This window comes from Netta rufina, assembly GCF_964035555.1.
Source record: "Netta rufina genome assembly, chromosome: 1".
Taxonomy (NCBI): domain Eukaryota; kingdom Metazoa; phylum Chordata; class Aves; order Anseriformes; family Anatidae; genus Netta; species Netta rufina.
Window position 1 is genome coordinate 192,149,615 of NC_140123.1, and position 22,404 is coordinate 192,172,018.

The 22,404-nt window shown below is 36.3% G+C and overlaps 1 protein-coding gene across 1 annotated transcript in view; it reads left to right on the top strand.

Moving 5' to 3' along the window:
• The window catches only part of COG5 (component of oligomeric golgi complex 5), a 181,821-nt gene that overhangs the window by 118,042 nt on the left and 41,375 nt on the right, over positions 1–22,404 (top strand). The window contains exons 8-14 of the mRNA XM_084298421.1: positions 802–967; positions 2,703–2,815; positions 2,914–2,991; positions 16,083–16,164; positions 18,500–18,704; positions 19,718–19,879; positions 21,771–21,870. Of these exons, the coding sequence (XP_084154547.1) occupies positions 802–967; positions 2,703–2,815; positions 2,914–2,991; positions 16,083–16,164; positions 18,500–18,704; positions 19,718–19,879; positions 21,771–21,870 (906 nt within the window). The remainder of the gene's footprint in view (positions 1–801; positions 968–2,702; positions 2,816–2,913; positions 2,992–16,082; positions 16,165–18,499; positions 18,705–19,717; positions 19,880–21,770; positions 21,871–22,404) is intronic.

Below are 22,404 nucleotides of genomic sequence, written 5' to 3' on the forward strand. Positions count from 1 at the left end.
AGTGTTGCTCAGTGGTATTATCATGAGATTTAATCATAATCAAAGGTCCGTTAAACAATGGACCTGACAAATTTTTGAATGGCTTTCACTCTCCTGTATTTTGGAAAAGCTCCCAGTACAAAGATACTTAGGGTTTTGGTTTTTGTTTGTTTGTTTGTTTGTTTTTAAGGCTTTGGAAATGATCACTGTGTTGATTTGCACTCTTAATTCTCCTGTGAGGAAGATGAAGTTATTGTCAGCACTAGAAATAGAAATGTAGAAATATTAGCTTAAATTCTGCATCAGTCAGTGGTAGGGACTTGACCTGCTTGCCCTTGGTTAGTATTTCTTTTAAAATCATATCAGATTTAATCAGCAGTTTGGCACTTAAATGACAGTGCCATAACAGATACCATATGTTAAGACAATATTACTAGCTACACTATAGCTGAATATAACTGTATTGTAACTAATCTAGGAATTATTGGATCAATTCTTGGATCAGAACCTACGAATTATTAGGGTAACCCACCCTGAAATATATTGCCAGCTGTGCTTCCCATCCGTTTTTCCATTCTTCTTGTTTAGGAGGTACTGCCAAAAAAAGCTAAGCTAAGCATTGCTAAGCAGTCAAAGGAAATCAGCCCTCTCCTTTCCCCTCTGATCTCTGTCATGCATAGCATTTATTTCACATTAAATGAAATGAATCAGCAGACTGAACTTTAAGATGAACTTGTCCTGTAAAACGATGCCTTCATCATGGAAAAATAAATCTATAACAGTTAAAGGTAATTGTCATTTTTGAAAATCTTCTTTCTCTAGAGTCCTACTCAAGTGGGAACTGCTCTTCAGGTTTTCTATAACCTTGGAACTTTGAAGGATACCATTGCTAACGTGGTGGATGGATACTGCACGGCCCTGGAGGAGAACATCAAAAATGCTTTGGATATCAAAGTATTGACCCAGCCGTCTCAAACTGTTGCAAGAGGTATGCTACTTGTTTCACAGAGATCCCTACCTGATCTTTTTTGACAGAAATACTGTATGTTGTCAAAAGAAACTCACAGCCAAGCCTGTTAAATGTTTCCCTGCTTGCTTTAACTGGTAGAAGATGGCAGTACTCATCTAATACAAAACTAAAATGTTTGTTGTTATTGTGCTCAGAGGTTTTCCTATGATTTTTCCCCTCTCTCTTTTCCCCCACTTTCCCAGGAAATTGCCTTAATTAGTTTACAACTCTGCAGTGTTTTCTTAGGAGTTCGTCATGGAAAGCTGAATCCAATTTTTTCTTTCTTTGTGTCGGTGGAAAGATCATGGATGGCAGGGATGTCACCCACTGCATCAAGTTACGTCATCCAGGGCCAAGAAGGACATAGACATATTAGAACAAGTCCAGAGGAGGCCCACAAGGATGATCAAGGGGCTGAAGCACCTCTCCTGTGAAGACAGGCTGAGGGAGGTGGGGTTGTTCAGCCTGGAGAAGAGAACGCTCCAGGGAGACCTTACAGCGGCCTGCCAGTGCCTAAAGGAAAGCTGCAGGAAAGCTGGGGAGGGACTCCTTGTCAGGGAGTGTAGTGACAGGACAAAGGGGAATGGTTTTAAAGGAAAAGGGTAGATTTAGATTAGATATAAGGAAGAAATTATTTACTCTGAGAATTTACAATTATACTTTGCCTAATGCAGCCAAGCCTACTCTAAGCCTTCTTAGTGGCAAGGGCACATTGCTGGCTTATGTTCAACTTGGTGGCCACCAGGACCCCCAAATCCTTTTCTGTCAACCTGCTTCCCAGCTGGGTGTCACCCAACATGTACTGGTGCATGGGGTTTTTCCTCCCCAGGTGCAGGACTCTGTTCTTTTCCTTGTTGAACTTCACAGGGTTCATGCCAGCTCACCTCTTCAGCCTGTCAGGGTCCCTCAAATTTACTGAGGGTGCACTCTACCCCATTGTCCAGATTGATAAAGAAGATGCTAAACATGGCTGGACACAGTATTTACCCCTGTGGTACTCTGCTTATTACTGGCCTCCAACTAGACTTTGCACCACCTATTACCACCCCCTGGGGCCGTCCATTCAGGCAGTTTTCAGTCCACCTCACTTGTGTGCTCATACAGCCCATACTTCAACAGCTTGTCTGTGAGGATCTCATGGGGGACAGTATAAAAAGTGTCAAAAGTCTTACTAAGTCCAGGTAGATAATTTCCCTCTCATCCATCAAGTTTGTGATTTCATTGTAGAAGCTTATCAGGGTAGTCAAGCATGACTTCTCCTTGGTGAATCCATGTTGACTACTACTCCTGATTATATTCTTTTTCATGTGCTTGGAAATGGTCACCAGAATTGGCAGTAATGAAAATTTAACACTTAAAAAAAAACAACATACACCCAAAAAAACGCTTGCAATGAGTTTGAGATCTGAAAATATACTTGTAGATCTGGAATATAGTATAGAAAGTATAGAAGTTGCATACCCTTCAGCTGGAATATCACTTATTTTAGTTCACCTGTACGTTTACGTCCTGAGCTGAGCTGGTAATATCCTGCTTTTATATGCTGCGATATGCTCATTGGCACAACCATGATGTTTCTATGGAGGCTGCTCTGATTTTTTTTTAAGTAAATTTCTTATGTCAGTGTATGCATAAAGATCTCTATTTGTAATATTTTAATTTTCACGTGTGAAATCTGAAATGTGCTGTTGTGTGTTTTTAAAAACACATATAGGTGGCCCTGGTAGAGCTGCTATGCCAACACCTGGGAATACAGCAGCTTTTCGAGCTGCTCTCTGGACAAACATGGAGAAACTCATGGATCAGATCTGTGCTGCTTGTGGACAGGTACTCAACAGCTAATTAATGCTTGTCTGGTGAGGCAATTTTGCATGTAAGTTAATAGAAGGTGTCACTTTTCCACTAAATAATTTATTTTCTTACAGGTGCAGCACTTGCAGAAACTATTGACAAAGAAGAGAGATCCTATTTCACATGTCTGTTTCATTGAGGAAATAGTTAAGGTAAAGTTTTAATTTAGATCAATACATTTTAGTAATTCTGTTTAGGAAATTGCCATGAGGGAAAGCTTTTGTTTAAAATTTTAGAGCTCCATAACAATTTGTAATTATATTAATGGGAAAGTGGTAAAAGTCACACTAACACTGAAAGCTATATTTATGGTCTGTGGGTTACATCTGTAGGATATAAACATGTTCTTTTTATAATAATTTATTTTGTTTTCTTTAAAGGGAGCCAATAAGACACTACTGTCAGTTTTTATTACTGATCATTAATGTCATTCCATAAAATACCATGTGATTTGAGCAATTAATTAAGTCTGTTAGTTAGCATAGGAAAATGTGTCTTCATCTAACACTTTCAGCCATCTGTTTCCCAACTTCTTGGCAATTTTTTCCTTGAAAAATAATCATGGCTGTTCTTTTGAATACCTATTCTTCCCCATTCAATTGCATTGTTTTCTATTCATATTTGGAATAATTTGATTAATGATCTCCTTTAGTGTTAGGAACAGTGTTACTGAAGCTTTCTCATCTACCAAGGTAGATGAGAAGATACAAAAACAAAAGATGTATTTACGCAGACATCTCCTTTTCCATGTATATGGATGGATTTTTAATTTACATGATTTTAATTTTTGAAATACATTGGGGAAACTGTTCATATGCAAATGTGGTCTTCTCAACAGTAAAAGCAAATAATGAAGATTGAACACAGCATATAAGTTTATCTGTCAGTTAAGCTGAGCTCCAAAAGATGTTGCATAGAACATTATTTTTCTGTGAGGTACTTTAAACATCTTCCTGTATCATAAAGAAACAAAACAACAACAACAAAACACAACTCCAGAAAGCTTATAAAGTTTTAGCGTATTTTCTACATTAAAAAGTTTGATTTGGCAAAAGTATCTAGTATTGCCTGGGTGGATCCCTCCAGTAGATCAGCACTTTAAAGGAGAAACCTGGAGAAAGGAGGAGGAACTCTGGAAGGTTTGGGAAGAGTTTGGATGGAAAGGGAGCTGAGATAAATGAACTTGTAGCGTTGATGGGTAGCTCCTACCCTGAGCCTGTGCTTCTCAATTTCACTCTTCCCATTGGTAGAATGGCATTTGAAAATGGGAATTTTTTTTCTGGTTGTCGAAGATGGTATTGAAGGGAAGCCAAAGGAAATCATTTATCATTATGGAGAAACAACGTACAGGTAAAAAAGATCTCAGTAGAAGCTAGATGCAGAGTAGATGCAGAATAAGGAAAAAAAAAAGGTTTTGGGGTTTTCGTGTGCTAAGCATCTTTCATGTTACCTTTTATAACTCTTCCTTCCCGTTGACTTCATACCACAGGATTACTTACTTCTAAGAGATAAATTGTGTTTTCCAGATGAAACCCATCTATTTGTTTCTCCACACTTATCCCACTGCCAATTAGTTGGCTCTTCAGCAGGACTTTTGGCAGAGCATAACACCAAGCTGGACAGTTGTCATTCTCAGTGAGGCATCTAAGGAGCAGTGGTGCTTCCTTGTCTAGTTCTACCAGAACTCTCTTAGCACAAGACAGTACTGCTGCTAGCACTGACGCTTTGCCTTCTTCTTACCTAGGTGGTTCATTGTAACACAGTGTTTTTCTTGGCCATTCTTGCAGTTGTACCATTTTTCATAGTGTCCCCTGAAAAGGAGGACACTCTGAAAGCCTACAGATGGAGAAGTGACACCATGCAGTACCAGCTGTTCTTTAGACAAATTCAGACAAGTACTAGATGCTGCTGAATTTCAAGAAAGCATGTACAGATGGCTGTATGGGAGAGCAAGAATTGTTGTGTACATTGAAAATAGATATAAGTAAGAAATTGGTAATTTGCCATTTACTAATGAAGATTCCATCTATTATTAGAACAAACTGAAACAACATGCTTTCCCTACCAGCTGTTCTGGACAGGCAGAAAAGTTGGATTTTCTTTATCATTTTGGATTTCATTAATAAACTGAGCAAATGAACAAAACAAACTAAAGGTACTGACATTGTATACATTCACTAGGGCAGCATGCCCACACCAAGAGAGAGGAAAACGAATCATCCACTCTACAGTCTGTGCACTAATTACTGTTACTGATGTCAACATTATTATTATAGTCATCTTCTGCAGCAGCTGCAGTACCACTTTGCCTGTCCATCTGCTTCCTTGTTTTGATTATTGCAGTGCAAGTATCATCCTAGGAAGCAGAAGAGGAGACCCAGCTTTTTTAAAGCACAAGTTCTTTAATAGCAAGGAAGCAACTTTTTTTTTTTTTTTTAATCATTCTCTTTTTTCCATTGGGAATTTTTTTCTGTCCTTCCCTTCACAGATAGCATAGCCTGCATTTTCTCCGTTATGATCTCAAACATGTGCTTTCTGGCCTTCTAATTACCTGTTACCATAATGATATTTAGTAGTGTTGTAGCATGTTGTATCCAAAAATTAGTTTTAAACACTAATTAATTAAAGAATTCACAAAATCTATTTAAAATAAATGAGCAACAACTACTACAACAGAAAACACTAAAAACCAACCAAACAAAAACACACACACACAAAACAACAACACAAAACCACTGAAATTCAAAAATCTGACAGATGGAGAAACTGAGGCATAGAACTTCATAAATTTATAAATACTGAGGTTCAGCAGCAGGGCAATGACAACACCCACAGCTTTTCTACACTGTGGTTTCTCTCATTAGTAACAGAATTCACTTCCAAATTTTTTCACCATTAAATATGGACAAGATTTAAATGACATACCATGATGCTCATGTAAGCCTTCCCTTTGCACATCTGGATTTTCATATTTGTCCTCTGCCACAATATTAAATGTATGCGAAGGAATTCACGTCCCTTTTGAGGAGAAGTCATGCACTCAGTGTACATTGTTACATTTCATACTTGTAATGAAATATAGATTTGTTACCAATCTGTAAGTACGCAAATTACAATTTTAATTCCTCCAACAGATCTAGACGTATTTAAATGAGAAATAATCTTGTTTTAAGACTGAATGGACATTTTTAGTGGCAACTTTTCGTGTCAGGGAGTGTAGTGATAGGACAAGGAGTAATAGTTTTAAACTAAAGAGGGCAGATTTAGATTAGATATCTGGAAGAAATTGTTCACTCTGAGGGTGGTGAGGCCCTGGCACAGGCTGCCCAGAGAAGCTGTGGGGGCTTTGGGCAGCCTGGGCTGGTGGGAGGTGTCCCTGCCCATGGCAGGAGGTTGGAATGAGATGATCTTTAAGGTTCCTTCCAACCCAAGCCATTCTGTGATTAATGACTAGATTTAAGTTCATGAGTGAAGCTAAGAAAATTAAGAATTCATAAATTATAATTTATGGTTTTGTGGGAAAACAAATACAGATTTAATTATACATTTTTTTAAAGGTGGGATAATTTTTTCATTATCTTGAGGGAAACATTAGAATTACAAACATTACTTAAATAATATGAAATTGATATTTTTATTCACCTAGTGACTGGCTACTTACATCACTTCTTTCAATTGCTTAATTCACCTTCAAAGAGCTAATAGGTTACTCCAGTTTACTCTGCTTTATTTCGCTCTTTCAATGTGTAGTGACTAATCCTGTTTCAGCTATTTTAATATCTAAACCACAATTGACTTCAGCGTAAGTCACAGCAGAGCACATCATTCTGTGACAGCCAGTTTCCTAATTAGAGATAAGAATCCCTCTAAGCCCCTTGTAGAAGTGTTGAAAATGATCTCTGATCCTTATCTATTTTGGGTCCTTCACTCCTACATAGGCATCAGTGAACAGTTCTTCAAAGTGTGAAACAACCTTAAATGCAGCAAATGATTATTTGGGGGCGGCCGGGGGTGGTTGGGTTGGTCAATAGAAAGGGTGAGCTGGGTTCTGTGCTCCCAAGGGAAGGGAGGCAGGGAAGAAGTCATGTCTGTGAGAGGGCAGAGCTGCCTTTGATCTCCTTTGGTCTGCTGATGTCCACATTTGTTAACAGCTTGGAAGCCTGCAAAATCTGTCATTTACGTAAGCCTCTGGGTACAAGAGTGAGCTGAGAGTTATAGGGAGTGTTATTATGTACTTTGTGGAGGGCTCTTATCATTGCCTCTCCTGATGAACGTTTGGTGAGTAAGCAGGCTATTTTCTTGAGTTGTCAACGCTGGCAATGTGAGGTGTTAACGATACAGAAGGGAATGTCCTCATGATTACATAAGATAAAGAAAATAAATTGAAAATATAAATGTTTATTTCCCAAAGTGTACTTAACATTTCACCTTCTTACATCTCCTCTCCTGTCAAACTTGTTAAAAATGTTGCTGCTTTGAAGTTATTCACATCTAACATCATATATTCACATTCAGTTGACCCAATTAAAAATAATCCCAAGTGGAAAAAATGCAAAATAATCTAATTACTGCCTTACATGAATTCATGAAATAATCTTTCCCCTTTTATTGAATGTATTGATCTATTTTCCGGTATCTTTTGTAGAAGCAGATTTGGATTATTTGTTCACCGTCTCTACTGGAGTTTCTGTTTAATATTTAAGCATTAGATCTCCATGAAGTTAAACACAGGTGAATGAGCAGGTTTGCTATCCCCAACATAGATGCTGAAGATGCTCTTAATTTCAAACCCACAAATTGTTATGCTGAATTCTGTTGCAAGATTTACCTAAAAAAAAAAATAAAAAAATATCTAATTTAAGAGTCTTGATTCTAGTTTTAAATGATCTACATGTCCACAGCTAGCCGTGTTAAAAGTAATTCAGAGCCGGTGTAATGGTTTTCTAGTGCATCTTCTCTAGGACTTTAATCCTGTTTCTCTGCCAGAAATGTGCAGCTATAAAAAGAAGGGATGGTGTTGAGGTTGCTTGGCTTGGTAGGTGAGAGTGACCTTTGTTGGTTTTCACTACTGTTGTGTTGGGGTCTGTGCAGATCGCAGTTCGGTGATGACTGAAAATTACTAAGTCGGCTGGATTTCAGTCAGATTGCTATTGGGAAATAAATGCATTTAATGGCAGCGTTGCTTTTCATCATTATTCTTGTCAGTCTTACTTGAACGACTGGGGGTTGAATGGGCATGGTAACAAACTACCCCTTCATCCTTGGCTGAGGTACATAACAGTCAAGGTGAAAGCAGAGTTGAGCTGCAGCTGTGCATACTGAATCAGTTCCCTGGACAAAAGGCAGCTGTCGAGTCCCTTGGGTAGTTACTGGCTTTTGGAAACACTAAGTTCATTTACTTCCGTATGATACATATCTTGCAAGAGCACGGAAGGATTAATTAACGTTTTAAGTAGTCTTGAAGATACGGGACACTGTTTAAGACCTGAATATTTTTGATTGTTACAAATAAGTTTTTATAAGGAATCATGTAGGAATTCTAATATTAGAATTGGGAAAATGCAGTCTTTACTTTCTAGTTAAGAAGGTTATATTAGAAAAAAAATAAAAAAAAATTTATTTCTTCTGTCCGATGCATATAAGGAGACCTGGAAGTCTAGAAACTATTGCACCTTGGGTATGAAATGATCAACACAGTGTAATGAAATTCTGTGCCCTGCAGTAAAACAAAAAATCAAGGTCATTTTTAAAGTCATGTTGTCATTTATTGACATGTGTTCACCTACAGTGGTCTAATGTAGACAACATTAGAAATTCATATGCACTGATCTTTTTCAAAATTTAATCTAGACTACCTTGAGAACACAGAAAAGGTTCATTCAAAACACACTAAATTTTTCTGTTTCTTTACTGATTAATTGCACTACTGATGGTTTTTTGTTCACAGTCTCACATTTAGCAATTTTGTTGCTATAGAAATAGTGCAAATAGATTTTCTTATTTCTGTTCCATAAGATCTTGCTGTACAAAATTGTTAAAGCATTTGCATTGTTGCTTTATCGGTGGAAAAATATTTAGGCTGTCCTTTAAACGTCTTCTGTTTTTAGAGCAATGTTCTCAAGTCCCATATTTCTTTATGGTGGAGCCTTTGATTACAGATAGAAAACACTGTATGTATTAGTATGCAAAGCCTGATTTCAGGAGCCTGCAGCAACTAGCTTCATGGTAATATTCACTATATTGTTTTACACTTCAAAGAGGCTTCACAATAAAGATTTTTTCACACTCTACTCAAAGTATTAAAATTTCTACAGGGAAAAATAAGTTGGAAGCGATTGTCATGAAGTGGGAGCCAATTTAGAATCAGTGGGTCAGATTTATTATTTGAATGTTAGAATAGCTATTTGAGACAAACACAAATATGATAATTCACAGATGGGAAATTATACTCATTAAGTTCTAAATTTACAGTGTGGAGGAAATAGAGATGTTTGTAAAAATAAATATATGTCTTTTCAGCATCTTCTTGCATTCTTGTCTAATACTGAATAAGGGGATGCTTTCATTCTCATTCCTTGAATTTAGATTTAATGTCAGATGCCAAGCAGTTATATTAAGAACAGAGCTCAAGAGATTTCATTTCTGTAATAGCAAAGTTAATTAGAAGCTTGGTATGTTTTTTAAAAATGAAGTAAGCTGTTCTGTTTTTATGTTTGAGCAATTTTTAAGTCAGTTTTCCATGCTGCAACATTAATATTATTGTAGAGTAATATTGGATGCAGATCTTCAAATATCATTGCTCTAATGGTACTGGTACTCAGCTCACTATTGTTCAGTGGTTTATTAACTTACTAGTAGCTATTAGTGGAAAATGGGTTATAGTTTTTGAACTGTGAAATCAAGTCACTTCCATGTGAGTAAGTGGGAAGGGAGTTTTAGCACTTTGATTTTGTCAGCCTGTATTTTTTCCAGCAAAGATAATCTTGTAATCCTGTAAACAAGGAACATTAATCTAAATTTCAAATCTATACAGCTGAGTAATAATGTCACTTTGCACTATTAACTGGACTGCAGACATGCTATAATGCAATGCATTGAAGGTATAAAGACTACTGAAAAAAGGGATTTTTAATGTGCCAGTATATGCATGTATTTTTCCTGTTCATTTCATACCAATATATGAATACTTAGCACCAGTCATTGCATAGTGGATAATTGAGTTTGCAGTCTCTCACAGTTGCACTGTGTGCTGTAACAGCCTTCTTTTTGAAGCTTTGAGACTCAGCTTTTTGTGAACATAGGGTTATTGACATGTGGCTTAAATCTCTGCCCGAGAGGCAATGGGGCTGCTTTTAATTTGGCATCTACTAAATATAGACCATTTCTATGCTAGACTATCAAAAGTTAAACTTTAACCATTAGAATATTAATTTTTCACACTTATTCACGCTTATATTATTGGAGACAGATTCCATTTTATTTCTTTACGGTAGAAAGATTTACTTAAGAAACCATTATCTTAAAATATGCTTTGTACAGAAATTTCTCAATATTATTGTCTGCGCAAAGTATTGGCAACAGTAGCTTCATATTAATAGTTGAAACTAATTGTACAAGGTGAACACTTTTTTTTTACTGATTGTTGATTATGGTCCTGGTTCAGCAAAGCACTTAAGGACATTCTTAATTTCACATAAATAAGAAACACAATGGAAGTCTAACAGACTGCCTTGCATGTATTATTCTAATAAGGGTAAACTTTGTTGAATTACAGCTTACACTAATGATTTTTGTCCAGTTCATGTAGTGAGCCCTACTGCTGAGAAAATTCATTGCCATTTGTGGTCTAGCCTGATGGACGTATTTTGTCTGATTTATGTGTGTAATTTCCATAAGCAAGTAATTCCTATGTGAACAGTGTATGTGACTGAATACATAATTTTTAAACAGTATGAAAAATGGAAAAATTGTACTGGATGGGTCAGACTGGAATCTGATGCATTTTTCTATTATACTCTGTACAGATGCAAGTGGATTTCCTAGGAATAACATTTTCAAAAGTAGCTCGTGTTTATAGTTCATATGTTTTTCAAAAAACATCTTAATTTCCCTGGTTCTGGCCAGCTGTGCAGTAGGTCAGAATGGCAGAGTGTTGCTCTCGTTGATGTTAATGGGCAGTTCAGTTTATTTCTGACGACAGAGAATCAGCAAGAGGAAGACAGACCTAAACTGCCTTGCACTACGCACAGACTTGCATAGAGGCTACTAAATTGAGTAGCCTCAGCTGCATCACTTCTGGAGAACATAGTGGTCACTGGGCACAGCAAGAGCAGTAACAATTTTTTTGATTCCCAGCATGAGTTGGTAGATTATTAGTTTATGTAAGTGCAGTTTAGGAGCATGTTCACAGTACATTTCTATGAAAAAAATAGCCAGTTCTGTGGCTGATCTTAACTTCCCAACCCTTTTGCAATGGTGCAAACTCTGATTTCTGTGCAGATTCTCTCTATTGTGAGATCAAAATAAAGGATCCGATTTGGGGGAAAAATCCTGTTTTGCCATTGTAGTTCTACCGTTTGTTGAAATTAATGTTCATAGATCTCATTCAGTTGTATTCGCTAGAGGGCAAATATGTGTATGTCAACCTGAATCTCGCCTGTCTTGAGTTTTAGATACCATCAGTTACAAGTAAGGCTCTTTTGTTGAAGAAGGAAGGTATTGCATGAAAAGAGGATACAGGATTATATTATATGCTAAGGTGTAATAACTTCCTTCAGAATGACTTCAAATTATTTATTTTTGGGGGTATACTATGCAATGTACACCTGAAACAGTTTTGTCCCAGGTAACTGTAATGTTGGACTTTCTGGCTAGACCTCAACTTCCAAAGGTTTGTGTGTTTTCTGCCTTATCAAACATTTCCGCTGTTGGGGGTGGAATATGAGGGAATAGTGACCTTTTTCCAGTGTTGGTTATGGAATAGGAAGCTGGTGGAAGATGATTGCCACAGAGCTGAAAAGATAATCGGATGCAGTTCATTACTCATCTTGTCAGCTGCTCCTGCTACAAGGGATTGTATCACAAGATGTTAATCTGCTTGTGACTAGATTTTAAAGCAAGCATTTTTGTTGGGGGTGTGTGTGTCTGTAACTTCTTTCAGTTTCATATAGTTTTCAGAAGCAAGAGAAACGGAAAATTCCCAGTTTAAGGTCTCAGAATGTTACTTGATAAAAATATTAGCACATCATTTTTAGTTCTGCTACAAAAATATGATGGTACGCTGCAAAAAGCTGTTTAATTGCAGAAGCAGTTCTTTTTAAGCTAGTGATGAGGTTGTGTGTTTACTGAATAGTGGAAGTTAGTCTGCTAGGCGCCAAGTATAGACACAAGACAGAGATGAATCAAAAAGAATCCTTTTTACATAATAGATGACTAATTTAAGTATATCCAATGCTTCCATACATTGTCTACCAGTGAGGACATTTGGTATAAGTATAGTGTAGTAGAGGATCAGGTCCCTTGCTTACATACTACAAAAGTACAGATGACAAGAATGCAATTTCAGGTAGATTACAGCTTCTCAAAGTGAAAAGCCCAGAAGAGCTGTTCCTTTCTGATTCCGTTGGGACATTGGTCACAGTGCTGTATGAAGCAGAGGGGAAGACTTATAAACTTACCATTACGATGAGTCAATAGATGTTCTGTGTACATTTCAGGCAAGCAGTGCTGCCCTTTACTCTTCCACCTTTATTCCACCAATTTTTTTAAGTCCTTGAAGTTGTCCAGTCCAAGGAGAGGGAAATTCCTTCAATTTCTCTGCTAAGCTGGGGAAAAACACTCCGTTTGCTACTCTTTTTTTTTGTGTGTCCTTTTCTAATATTGATTATTAACAAATGGGATTGCACATTATATTTGTAATAGTTAAATTATAACTTCCATTGTGACCTACAGCACAGAAGTAATCTCTGTTAGAATACTTTCTTTAAGAAATAAGCAACCAGGTACCTAAAAGTATTTAAGAAAATAATATATTGAGGTGATGTGTAAGCAAAGAAATTACAGGTTTAAACAAAATAAATAAATGGTTTCTGGCTGCTCATGGTTGCATATGGCACTCTTTACTCCAGCAGGAATATCTAATGCTTTGCTGTGTTCCAATTTCGGTAACTACAGTCCACCCACTTAAATACCCCCTGGTGTTTGCGTAGGCAACAGTGTTTTCTAGTTCCTGCCACAAACTCTTACGTGGTCTTTTGTGTACTACATTTCACCACCAGCTGTATTTCACCTCCAGAGTGACTGCATCTCAGCACTGGACAAAGTGAAACATCCTATATCACATCACAGAAGCAACCAGCAGTAACTCCCTAGATAATGTTTTCAGTTGTTCCAAAACTGTGACATTAATCATTTTTTTCCCTAAACATTTTTGACTGTGTAGTCAATCAGTATGAAATGGTTGAATTTTCCATGTACTTTTCCCCTCTGTTTCTCCTTCTACAAATTACAGTTGGATAGCCAAGCCATAAGGGCCAAGATCATTATGAATTTCTGTGTAAATGAATACCATTTGCCTGGGTCAGAAGAAATAAGCTAATGGGCAGAGGTTTAATTGCTACAGCTGTGTCTGCTATGCATGTGTTTACATGAGTACATAGGTATATATGTCCGAGTTTATACTTATGTATGCTTATGTACAAATGTTACATATTTTCACAAAAAAAAAAAAAAAAAAAGAAATGTCAGGTTTTTGTTGCTCTTACTTGTCACAGTGCTGAATCACAATTAAGACAGAAATGTGTTGCATTCAAGACCATTTAATCGTATTTTCTGCTGAGACTATGACAGAGGTGTAGATGGTGATTACATTAATGAAAGAAAGTTGTTTGAAGGTGCTCTATAAGTCTTTTTCCGCATCCATTAGATTATTTTGAAATTGAGTTGAGTTACTATGCTGAACAGGCAAACAATGTTCCAGGTTGGTATAGAGAATATGAAAGCTAATTACTTTACTTCATAGTTTATGTGAAAGGCCATTTGTTTTATACTAATTTTCGTATTTCAAATGTGAAACTGTGAAATGAAGAGCTGAATGATTTCACAGTTATGCTATAGTAATAAATTTACCCCAAAAAAGACTTTTTATGGAGTATACCTTCTGAATCACTGTCTAAAATTATCATTTTATTTTTCCCATATATGAAGATCAACTACAATTTTACAGAAAATACAAACATAGCTATAAGATGGTGTTACTTTGGTTTCTAAATCCGTAGGTGTCCTCAAGCAGTCACAAATGAGATCCCATCATTCCTGTTGATTTTAGTTTTCTATGTTAATTCTCATACATTTTACAGGTGTGACACCCTGTCCCTCTGGTTACCCAACAAGATAAAAGATGATCTCTCTTTCTTCTGACCCACAGATTTTATCATTCTTTGGATATCTTTAGAGATAAAGGATACAGTTGGATGAATTCTGTGTCTAATCTCAGAATTTGTGAAAGCATTCTGACTGATAATATGATTAAAAAAAAAAAGAAGTGTACATTTGACTGATGCGCAGGCTTTATATCAGTTCTTTAAGATAATAGTTTTTGAACTGAAAACTTGAGCTTGAACTTGCAATCTTTCAATGACCAGATTTTCAGATTCAATGCCCGTTCCCTGTTAGTGCAGGGCATTTTAAATATCCTCATTGCTTTCTATGTTAGTGCCTATGCAAGTGAATAGAGTGCTTTCTTTATAACATTGTCATGTTAAGTAATTCATTTTGGACTAGCTAGACTTTTATATTTGAAAGAGCTTGTGTTGTTAAGAAGAACTAATGTTTAGTTTTATTGTTTTTCTATTTTTCTCATAGCGAAGTCATTGGCAGCACCAAAAGGAAAACTGAGAAAATGCACTGACTGCATCCTCTTTGACAGTGATTTCAGTCTTGAGTCCTTTGCTTAAACTCATCTTTATCTGTGAATATTGTGCTTTGGTTTAAAAACTATGATGTTTCAGATTGAGTTGGGATAGAATCATAGAATCATTCAGGTTTGAAAAGACCTCTAAGATCATCAAGTCCAACCATAATAGAAACAGCCAAGTGCCAACCTAAAATCTGTGTAATTGCTGACATCCGTAAGCGTTGCTGAGTATTTTGCTTTTCATTTATGGGTGTTTTACTGAAAACTTTTTGCTGATAATCCTTAGTATCCTTAGCATCCTTAGTGATTTGGTCAAATTGCTTAATTTATACAGTAGGGTCAATATATTGCATATATATACCATGCAATCAAGAAAAACATTCTGAGCTTTCGCCTCCCGGGAGGTGCTCAAGGCCGGGCTGGATGGGGCTTTGGGCAACTTCATTCAGTGGGAGGTGTCCCTGCCCATGGCAGGGTGGGCTTCAAGTACCCTTCCAACCCAACCCATGCTGTGATTCTGTGACTGTAAAACACTGGATGGCCTCCCAGGTGTCTAACAGGTGAGCAGGATAGGTTACCCACCATCGGGTCTTGCAGTTTTTTCTACCTCAAGCATACAGACAGGAAGAGAGCAAAAGAAAGGAAGCAAGATCATGCTTTAATGGTTGGTTTGAGCTTTGAGTGCAAGATGTTCAGAGGATTAACTAATCAGCCTGCTGTTTCATGTATGTCTTTTTTGCAAGAGTACACTACCTTATTGCCTCTCCTGGCAGCAAGCCTTGTTGACACAAGGTGGTGAGGAGTCAGCTGTGAGGTTCACCGTATTTCCTTGTTTTGCACGGGTTTTGAAACTGGAAATTCTTTTGCAGTTCTGTGTGAAACAGAGCAGCATGGACTGGTTCTGGTCCCTGATCAGCGTCTATAAGCATGTTGTACTGCCAGTAACATAATTGCTGTGATTTAGCCAACAAGAGAACTCCCACTGAATGAGAAGGTCATTGCAATACAAAGAGATTTTCTAACACGATTTCTAAAGTATACTATTTCTTTCTGCACTCATATCTCACTCCAAAATATCTATGCATTTCCTGTGGGAGCATTTCGCTCAGATATGAGGGAAAAGATGCCATTTGAGAGATGACTGAAGCTTTTATTTTTGTTTTTCCAAGTATTTTTTCTAGCTTTAAACTCGAGGAAAACTTCTCAGACTTCATTAGTTTTCATTCTCAGTGGTGGTAGAAGGGCTGTGATAGAAACATTTGCAATGTTTAAGATTATTTGAAAAGGTTTTGCTTTAAAACTTTCTTTTCTTTTCTCACTTGCTATCAGGATGGCCAGTCTGATATTTTGTACAAATTCTGGACTGCAGTAACTCAGACTCTCTCCTCTCAGTTTCAGTCAGCAACAGACTGTAAGTATTTGATATAAATGATTTGTAATGTGTTTTGTAGATATTTTGAATCTCTCATTTCTATAAACTCTTCGTGCATTATCTTCTCTACTAAAGCTATATGAGTGGTTCACTCAGTGCTTGGTCTGTGAATTTAAATTTTTTATGGTTTTATAACCAAACAGGATGGTCTTCCTAAACTGTGATCAGGTTTTCAGAAAAAAGAAAAAAAAAGTTTTCTGTTTAATTAATTAGTAGTTATTAATAAATATATATATATGTATGTTTTTGGAACTGCACGTGTAAGTAAAAAGATTTGGAATGGTACATTATTCTTTCCAAAGTGGATGGGTTGGCCAAAATTGTAAGTAGTAATCTGATTTTAAAAAGCAGTTCATACATACATCTGTTAATGAATGCTCATCAGTATTAGTCTGGTTTTAGCCACTTTTTGATACCTTATAAAAAAGGAGCTGAGTTTTGTTAAAATTCTGTCTTGTCTAGATAAATGGTTAGTGTTCTCATTATACACAATATTCAGCACATGGGTAGTAAATAACTAGCAGATGCAACCAGGCAATATTAAATAAAAATCATGTTATAAACATAAAACTGTTGTCATATTAATGCAGCATGCAGCTGGGTCATAAAACCAGATGAGCTCGGTGCTTTCAGAAATACATCTTTCATGTTTGTATACAGAATATAAAGTTAATCTTTTGCATGTACAAAAGACATAAGGTTTGCATTTATCTTTGTGATCTCAGCTACTACATTGGCCCTTCAAAATTTCGTCTTGCCCTGCTATAAGGCAGCAGTATAATTTTGAGAAAGTAGCTGTTTGATTCATTTTCAGTGGTTGCTAAGTAACTAGATGATCCCAAAAGAAAATATATTCGTCTTGTGTTAAAACATATTAATTTTACTGTTTGCCTTAGGCATACTTTAACAGCAGTATGTACATACCAGGGATCTCATGTTCACACAGAACATGTGCCAACTGTTTTCAGAACAAGGTTTTAAGACTGTAAAATTGTGACATCAGTTAATGGGATCAATCAACATCTCAGAAATAAGGTAACTCTTACATTTTGTCAGCAGTACCTTGACAGCTATTCAAAAATATTTTATTACTTGTGATTTTTAATGATTTTTTATATCAACGTTTGGAGAGAGCATTTGGATTTTTAAACTGAGTGCTGTTTTTTCTTTGCTACATCTGATTTTTGGGGAAACTACTTACAGCAAGTAGACTTTTTTTTTTTTTAAATAGCACATCTATATAAAAATGTTCCTTTTAACATGTAAATTTTAAGTGATTGAATTCACTGACATGAGTCATCGACCTTGAGATCTTACAGATTAGAGGAAGATCAATATCAGAAAAATAGAATGAAAATATGAATTCATGCCAGTTTACAGGGCATGCTAATAGATGATTATCTGCTTTTGTGAGGCTGGGACAGCTTTATAAACATCATTTTGTGACCTAAAATAACTCTTATATACATATGATAATAAATGTGAACCTTCCAGTATTCAAGATAAGAATATACTTTGAAAGGACACGTTGACAAGCTGGGTAAAATGGGGCAGAGGTCCAGAACCTGGAAAACTTATGAATGAATGGAACAGTGTTAATCTTCTAACGTAACAGGGAAATCCATAAAGTATGAGTGATGTTAGATCAAGATTAACATCAGTCTCAACAACAGTTGAACATTTGTTTCATTTCCTGTTGCTTTCAGCAATCCTTTCGAGGCTGAAGATAACACTGATTTTTCTGCTGGCTTTGTCATTCTTTATTTGACAAGCTTAGGAATTACATTTTAGGTACCTTATTTTAAGAGGTGTGTGTAAAAGCATGTGCTTCCACCATCATAGTTTGTAGAGCTGGGCTCCTAGGCATTGTCTTTGTCTCTTCTGAGTATCTTGAAAGTTGCACGGCAGCACATTTCTTCCGCTGCCAAGCTATTGTTAGAAAAGCTTTATTTAGTGAGTTCTAATCACACTTTGGACTTAAATGAATAATAATACTAATAATTAAGTTTGTTACCAACCATTTCATGACCATAATTAGTATATTTAATACACAAAATAAGTTTTCCATGTCCAGTCTTTGAACTATGGAGTTTTATTACTGGAGCTTTAGATACATATCATTATCAACTGCATTTAATGTGATAGCTCACACTACTCTGAAATTAATTATAAGTATTACATTAGTAGTATTAGAGAGAATGATATTACGTATGATTCGTTGACTTAAATGCATGGATACAGGTTATCCATATAAATCAAATAAATTAGTTTGAACTTGTTAATGTGCATTACTAATTACTGCTTTATTTTGCAGCCTCTATGTTTTTGAAACAAGCTTTTGAAGGAGAATACCCTAAATTACTGAGGCTTTATAATGACTTATGGAAGCGACTGCAACAATACAGTCAGAATATCCAGAGGAATTTTAACACAAGTGGAAGTACTGATCTCTTTGCTGAACTGCAACAAATGGAAGAAGATACACAGGACATATTCATGCAAAAAAAACAAGACTATGAGTATGTATTATGAACTCTAATGCAGTACAATGTGAAGCTTGGCATCCTGCAAGAAAACAGTATTTTTAAAAGCTTGGTGTTAATCAACTTGTCATAGCAGGAACATTTTAAAGGCTTTTTTTGGCCTCTTGTGTTTATTGTTTTGATACTATTTTGGAGCTGTGGGATTTTCATTAGATTACGTAATTAGCAGTGTTGGATTGTCTTGTCTTTCACAAAGTGCTTAGTAATATTATCTTGAAACCAGTTTTTTTTTTTTTTTTCTTTGGGAAATGAAAAATAGGGATTGTCAAAATTCAGTTTTATATATATTGATATTGCTATAAGCTACTAACAGGAGCTTTCTTTTAATGATACCACAATCATTGGAATGTGACATATGTTCTGTTTGTTATGACTCACTATCTATATGTTTATATACCATTAGGAAAACATGTTGTGAGTGGTAGATACCAGAAAAATCAAACTGAAACAGGCTTATCAAGTCTATTAGGATTTCTAGGCAAAGGAAAAGGTTCGTCAAACTTTTCTGACAATGAGGAAAAATATTTGAGAAAACTACTACTTAATCACGTACACCAATACAAATACTAAGGACTGGAACTTGGTAATTTTAAGATGGGTCTTTCTATCTGAAACTTTTTATAAACATACATATACCAGGAGAGATTTTTTTGTATTTTTTAAAGTATACCATTGATCACAAGTTATCTTGTAATGAAACACTGGAATACAAAAATGTCTTTGATTGCAATTGTTATTCTGTTGATGTTTTTACAACTGTTTGTCTTGAGAACAAACTCTATGGCACTACACAGAATAGCTGCCTGACCAGTTACACTATTCATGTGAAAAGCAAGCTATTCAGTATTCAAATGTTTTCAAGTATATGAATGTATTTAGAGAGTAGAAAAAAGAAATGTTGGATATTGCAAAGTTTGTATGGTCTGGAAAGATCTGATGCTATTGTGTATTTGAATGTAGAATGTAATAATTTTGTCTTATAACCACAGCCCAGAAAAGGCCTTGAAAGATTCACTGCAACAGTATGAAGCTGCTTATTTGTCAAAATCTTTATCTCGACTCTTTGATCCCATCAATCTTGTCTTCCCTCCTGGAGGTCGGAATCCCCCTTCTTCTGATGAGCTTGACAGCATCATTAAAACTATAGCCAGGTATGCACATATAATGCATTGCAAAATGTAATCTTCAACGTATTTTTTCTTGTATATTACGATTTCAGAAATGAGATTTTGTTAGCAGTAAAGGGTTGATTACTCTTTAATTTTAAAACTGATTAGCGTAAAAATTAAGTCAGGGTTTATCTTCTGTATTTTGTTGTTCTGGAACAACCGTAATATTCACTCAAGTTTTACTGTTCAAGCTTATAAAATATGAGGAAGAGAAATTTTAAACCTATTGCCAATATCTGATATCTTAATTATTCTGACTATGTCAACAGTAAAATGATGCTTACTTGGCTGCAAATGATAATCTTTGATGTAAATCATCTCTTAGAATGAAACAGCAAGATATTAGTTGAAGACAATTATGCCATGTGGAATTTATAAAATGAGATGCTTGAATTACCAATGTATATTTACACTCATAAAGTTTTGGTAAGGGCTAGTCTGTTTAGTACAGCCTGGAAATGATGGGCAGTATTCACACTGTGAATGTGTGTGAGTATATTTGGGTAATATTAAATGCTGACACTGAACTTGTGGCTGGGAGTTACGAGTGCTCAGAAGGTGCCTGTCTGTGTGGCTGCTGATGTTGTTTTCCTCCTTGCAGAGGAAAAGAGAAAAAAACATTCAGCTCTGGGACACACAGCATAAGAAAGATGTAGGCCTGTTAGAAAGAGTCCAGAGGACAGCCACAACGATGATCTGAGGGCTGGAGCACCTCTCTGATGAAGAATGGCTGAGAAAATTTGGGTTGTTTAGTGTAGAGAAGAGATGGCTCTGGGGAGACCTTATTGTGGCCTTCCAATACTTAAAAGGGGCCTATAGGAAAAATGGCAAAGGGCTCTTACAGGACAAAGGACAGGACAAAGGGTAATTGTTTTAAACTAAAAAAGGGTAGGTTTAGATTAGGAATAAGGAAGAAATTCTATAGTCTTGAGGGTAGTGAGGCCCTGGCACAGGCAGCCCAGAGAAGCTGTGGGTGCCCCATCCCTGGAGGTGCTCAAGGCCAGGCTGGATGGGGCTTTGGGCAGCCTGGCATGGTGGGAGGTGTCCCTGCCCATGGCAGGGGGTGGAACTGGGTGGTCTTTAAGGTCACTTCCAACCCAAATCATTCTATAAGTCTATGACATGAAAATCAGTAAGCTTCAGCTGAATTTTCCAAAGTGACCTCTAGATAATGATGTCTGGGGCCCTGCAGGACTCTCAGAGAAGGATATTCCTCGTTTCTCTCCAGTTCTTGGGAGAGACTAATCTCATCACTAGCAGCACTGTGGTCCCTTGGGATGGTCCTTGTGCTTGTCTGCATTCTCAGTAGAGCACTCATGAATGCAGCCCGAGCTGAAGGAGATCCGTGGAGTTCCACGTATGAGCAATACTGCAAGAGATTTAGAAGTATTTTCCTTCTTCCATTTGTTCCCTGTCATTCCTTTGGGGCCTTTGTTACTACACAGTATTGCCTAAAACACAGCTTATTAGTTGTGTCAAGCTCAGGCATCCCCTGGGTATTTCTGCACAGCTCATGTAATTCCAGAGTTGAATGACTATGTATTCACCTGTAATGTTTGAAGGCTGCTGCCAAAGCTTGAATGTAGTTAATTGCAGTCAATATTTTTGAATGGCTTACTAATAGCGATTTCATACTGAAGTGTCATTCCTAAACTTTGCTCATTTTTACCAGAATAGGAACACTCTGAACATAAAATTCCCAAATGACTTGTTAAATTGTAAACTGAATTACAGTGCTTAGAAAGACTTGGTTATGTGTTACTACTCTCTCTAAATTGACATGCCACATAACTAAGTATTAATAGTTAATTTCTTATCAATTAAATGCAGCACTGCTAAGGTGTTAATTAAGATTTGTAATCTTTGCTTCCAGTGAGCTAAATGTGGCTGCTGTTGATCCAGACCTCAGTTTAGCTGTTTCAAAAAACGTGGCAAAGACCATTCAGCTCTATGGTGTAAAATCTGAACAGCTTGTAAGTAATTTCTATTTCAAATTTCTGAAAAATTCTGTCTTTCTATGTAAAATGTTCACTTTTTTTGTAGATTTACAACAGAACAGTATTGCAACCTAGAGAGACAAAACCTTTGAATTAGCTTTACACTTGGAAATTTTTTCAGTTAAATTCTGCCTTCACATAAACACAGTCTATTGATAGCAATACAGTTTGTGTGTATAACTCCAAATAGCCATGTTAATTAAAAAAAAAAAAAAAAAAAGTCTAGTTGTCTTTAAGTAAAATCAATCCAGTTTAATATTTACTACCATTGGATAGCCCATTGGTTACATGATATATTGTCTTTATGGTATTAGAATCTGGACTATTGAAGTATATTTTTTGCACTACTTGCAACAGAATTTAGGCATTTTTTCTGTATATTTATCATTTGCCATATATTTACTTGACCTTTGATTTCTTTGCACTTCTCAAATGCTTCCAGTCATTCACCATGCACTGTTATTTAATGTTAAATTGAACAGAGGAAGGGGGAGGGATTCCCAAGAAGCC